This window comes from Schistocerca nitens, chromosome 6, assembly GCF_023898315.1.
Source record: "Schistocerca nitens isolate TAMUIC-IGC-003100 chromosome 6, iqSchNite1.1, whole genome shotgun sequence".
In the NCBI taxonomy this organism is placed as follows: Eukaryota; Metazoa; Arthropoda; class Insecta; order Orthoptera; family Acrididae; genus Schistocerca; species Schistocerca nitens.
Window position 1 is genome coordinate 631690201 of NC_064619.1, and position 4526 is coordinate 631694726.

Below are 4526 nucleotides of genomic sequence, written 5' to 3' on the forward strand. Positions count from 1 at the left end.
CTGCATGATTTGATTTCAGATAACACAACTTGCAAAAATCCAATATGAGTTTTAAGAAGCCCACTACCTCCTACATTGGATCTAAATGCAAGTTCTTTACATGAATCTGACTCTAGTTCTACAAGCTTGCAGTTACTGCGAAATGAAATAACTGGTAAGCAAATTAATTACTCTGTTCATAAATTTTCTCAGTATTGTAATGTAAACTTCAAATATTGCATTACCTGTTGACATCATCCTCTGCCACACAAAATCTAAATCTTATGTAGGGGGAACCGTAAACTCATGTTTACATTAGGGTCAACAGTGCTTATAATTATAGTTTCACAAAATAATATTTTGTTGGCAGCACAATACTTGATGTTGAGTGAAAACATTTTAACAACCTAGAGGGTTCACACCAATGATTAGTTTACCCTTTGGAGGTAAGAGGCCCTATAGTCAGATAAAGTCTTAAATTTTCTTTTCCCCAATGAAAGTAAATTATCATTGGCAAGGAATAAACAAGGCAGTACGCATTCGCAATGTGGAAAGAATGATCCTGAAAGATGATATTATTTTGCGAAACTATTTTGTTGGCAGCACAATACTTGATATTGAATGTAAATATTTTAACAGCCTGGAGGGTTCACACCGGTTAACTTAAAAAGTTAGGTAAATATAATTTAAAATTCTGTCATTTCTGTGAAACAAACATTTTTAATTCTTTTCTTCAACAGTTGACATAGAGGGGGCAGATAATCCAGGAGGTGGTCCATCAGCTACACATTTATCAGGTACCTCCCAATAATGTTCTTTGCATGCTGTAGTTGAGTTCCAGGTTTTCACAATACATAAGCACAAGTGTAACGCTAGTGCCCACAATCCACATCATAAAATATACTGCCTTTCTAAAGAAATTAATCATGTCTTTCTAAAAACTGAAGCACATACATTACCATTTGTAGCCACAAAGGTGTGACATAGAATTTAACTCATTTCCAATGCTATAATAACATTAATATTTATTTACTGCAGGAGACCAGTCAGACCGAAGCCAGCGGAAGGCTGGGTATCACTGTCTGCGTCAGCTAAACAGTTGGACCCGTTGGCCAATGCGAAGAGAGAGTTAGCTGAACTACAACTGGTGCTGCTCCAAAAGCAGCATGACGAGTCCCAGAGGAGAGAAGAAGAGCTCTTTCAATTAAAGAAAGAAAGCCTAGAGCTGAAAATTAAGATTAGAAAAGAAAAACTAAAGAAATTGTCTGGATAAAAACAAATTCATGTAAACATTTTATTTTCAATTAAGTCAGATAAAATAAAATTTTCATTTGATTACAAAAGAGAATTGAAGTAATTTACAAATGTGTCTCCTGTGGCATGCTGTCCATTGACTTGTGCATCCTGGTCTCTTTCATCTGCAATAGACATATCAATGGCTGCCTGGAATACAGGATCGTGAGGAGGCAATCCCTCATTCATGTCTATTGCCATATTGTGCAGCACAGAACATGGAATAATTATTGCCTCAGCTCTTTCAATCTGTAGTGTTATTCCATTACATAGGACTGGAAAACGTCTCTTTCGAACACCGTACGACCTCTCTACCACATTTCTTGTTCTTATTTGTGATTCATTGTAAATATTTTCAGCTCTTATCCTTGGACTGGTTATCGGAGGAAGAAGATAATGACACGCTGTATAACCAGAATCACACAACAACACACGATTACCCATTTCACCACTTTCAAGCCGAGCTTTCAGCCTAGAATTATTAAAAATGGTCTGATCATGTGCTGAATCTGGCAACCTACAGACAATGTCCAATATTTTTAAATCACAGCTGGCCACTGTTCGCACATTCAAAGAAAAATATCCTTTTCTTCCTCTATATTCTTCCGCATTGTCACCACCTGGAGACTTAATTCTTATATGTGTGCAATCTATGGTGCCACAAACTCTTGGAAACGACGCTATTCTGAAGAAATTCTCCTGTGCTTTTGCAATTTCCTCTTGCGTGTTCGGAAATTTGATGAATGCTGGTGCTAGGCAAGCAATGGACACTGAGACCTTTTTAATAGTTCTGCTGGCTGTCCCCTTGTCGATTCCAGCGAAATCTCCAACAGATATCAGAAAATCGCCTAAGGCAAAATATCTTAGGGTTAATAGTAATTGGTTCATAGGTGGAACAGCATCATTCCTAAAAGAAAGAAAGAAAGAAAGAAAGAAAGAAAAAGGACTAAAGTAAGCTTTAACAATTGAGCTTTTTTCTTAATACATAATTCAAGGTAAGTATGGTGCTTACAGCCTTCTTTGAAGCTGAAACACCCATTCTTTCAGTTTTAAACTCACAAAGACTCAAGTACTAATTAATTCATACACTACTGTAAATCTGTCATAAAGAGCATGGAAGGTTATGGAACAACTTATTAAGCAGAAGTGGACTCAAGAAGCTAATTCTGGTAAACCAGACGAACAACACATTCCAAATGGTAATAATCTGTCATGAAAATTACTTTACAAATATGTATCTTAGGAGGATACAATTTCTTGTTAAAACAGCTAATGCCCTTCTACAGTTACTCAGCTACTATTTTGAAATAAAGCATTAATGTGACATTAGACAGATCACTATTGACTGTATAGGCAAAATCAAAGCCCGTTTAATACAGTTATCCAAAATTATCTGGAAGCCATATAAAGTATATACAGATAAACTGAAGGAGAGGCCGAGGTGTTTTCGGATGGGTTGGTGTGGATAATGCTAATGTTGAGAAACACAACAGCTATGTTCCATAGTTTCCTGATAATCTTACTGTGTTAAACTTGGCTTGAGTAAACACAAATAGTTCACAGACTTCAGTGAAGAATGGTGGGATACAATGTTGTTGCTCTGAAGAAAAAATGGGCCTCTCATCCAAATATATTCACTAAAGTCTGAAATTGTTCTTATTAACTTATAAAGTTAACTGTCAACAGCTGTTATGTATTTAAAACAATCCATTTTCTTGCCATCGGCTGTACATTGTAACTTTATTTTCTATCAGTTCCGGTTTTTTCAACCATCATCAAGGAAGAAAAGTAATACACACGGATGGTTCAAAAATAATGTTGTGTCTATTTCAGAAAGCATAGACACAATGAGGTAGCTAGGTGCACGCTAAACTAACGCAGACGGGCCTGAAGTTCTGGAACATGAGACTTATTAATGAATAAGAGGAAAAGTACATATAGGTTTGTTACTTAACTTTTAATGAGTCCTTGGAATACATCTCTCTTGAATATTAGTACGCTATAAGCACTGATACAAATGGCGCCTTGCTAAGTAGTAGCTATGGACTAAGCTGAAGGCTATTCAATCTGTCTCTCGGCAAATGAGAGGAAAGCTTCGTACGTCTGGTCGCAAGCTATGTAGTCCGTACAACTGGGGCGAGGTCTAGTCCGTGTCTTGTGACCTGCCATGTGGTGGCGCTAGGTTTGCGGTCACACAGTGGCGACACGCGGGTCCGACATGTACTACAGGACCGCGGCCGATTTAAGTTACCACCTAGCAAGTGTGGTGTCTGGCAGTGACACCACAAATACATTGTTTAATTACTGTGTTATTATTATAAAATCTGCAGTGGTCAAACAGCTGATCAACTAGAGTACCAAAAAAAAAAAAAAAGTTGTTCTGAGAATGCTGAAGTGTTTACAAAAAGGATCATTTCTAATAGAAAACATTTTGTATCAATATTGACGTCATGAGTCTGACATTGGGACACTACTGTTTTATCCAAGCGTCTTGCAACATGTGAATTCACGTTTTTGTTAAAACTGCCATACAAATAGTACCCATAACTGGCGTGGATTTTCGATTTCGTTAAGTCTATTATGGGACTGTCTTCTAAATAAAACGAGATCAAATGGTTCAAATGGGTCCGAACACTATGGGACTTAACATCTGAGGTCATCAGTCCCCTAGAACTTAAAACTACTTAAACCTAACTAACCTAAGGACATCACACACATCCATGCCCGAGGCAGGATTCGAACCTGCGACCGTAGCGGTCGCACGGTTCCAGACTGAAGCGCCTAGAACCGCTCGGCCACACCGGCCGGCGATAAAACGAGTCAGTCTTCTATTACTGCAACAACTGTAACACACGCCAGATACGCAAGACTATTTTGGCACGAATCGTCGTTTTAATGTGCCTAATTTACAGAAATAACACAACGAAATTCACGAAGTACGGAAAGGAAATACATTTTACACAATTTAACAGTATTATCTTAGAAAACAGAGAAATAGTTTCACCTGTCCACCCTATGTTCCAGTTTCTGACTTACAAGATTGAAAAGACGAAGCACGGTTTCCTATGACAAGTGAAATCTGCATATAAATTCTGAGTCGTCGCATTCATCAAAATAATTCGGGCGGCGTCTCACTTTCTTCTCCTTCCTCATTTTTATGAACACTTCAACCAAAAACTCGTCACCGCTGTCTGAATCCATGGGTATTCCTGCCATCTTTAAAACTTATTCCGTGGTTAAGCTCGCTAACCGGC

General features: G+C 37.9%; 1 protein-coding gene across 1 annotated transcript; it reads right to left on the reverse strand.

Moving 5' to 3' along the window:
- Nucleotides 1-699: 699 nt before the first annotated feature.
- LOC126263540 (putative nuclease HARBI1) lies at nucleotides 700-2160 on the reverse strand. The gene is made up of 2 exons (XM_049960633.1): nucleotides 1375-2160; nucleotides 700-780 (listed from the first exon to the last, which is right to left on the reverse strand). Exons 1-2 carry the CDS (start codon nucleotides 2158-2160, stop codon nucleotides 700-702), a joined length of 867 nt encoding a protein of 288 aa, XP_049816590.1.
- Between the last annotated feature and the right edge of the window lie 2366 nt (nucleotides 2161-4526).

What these genes read in the sequence shown, in the direction of transcription:
- LOC126263540 (XM_049960633.1), bottom strand. Translation starts at nt 2,160, where the DNA reads ATGAACCAATTACTATTAACCCTAAGATATTTTGCCTTAGGCGATTTT. An exon ending in AAAGAGACCAGGATGCACAA is followed by an intron (nt 781 to 1,374) that starts GTCAATGGACAG and finishes CATTATTGGGAG; the next exon opens with GTACCTGATAAATGTGTAGC.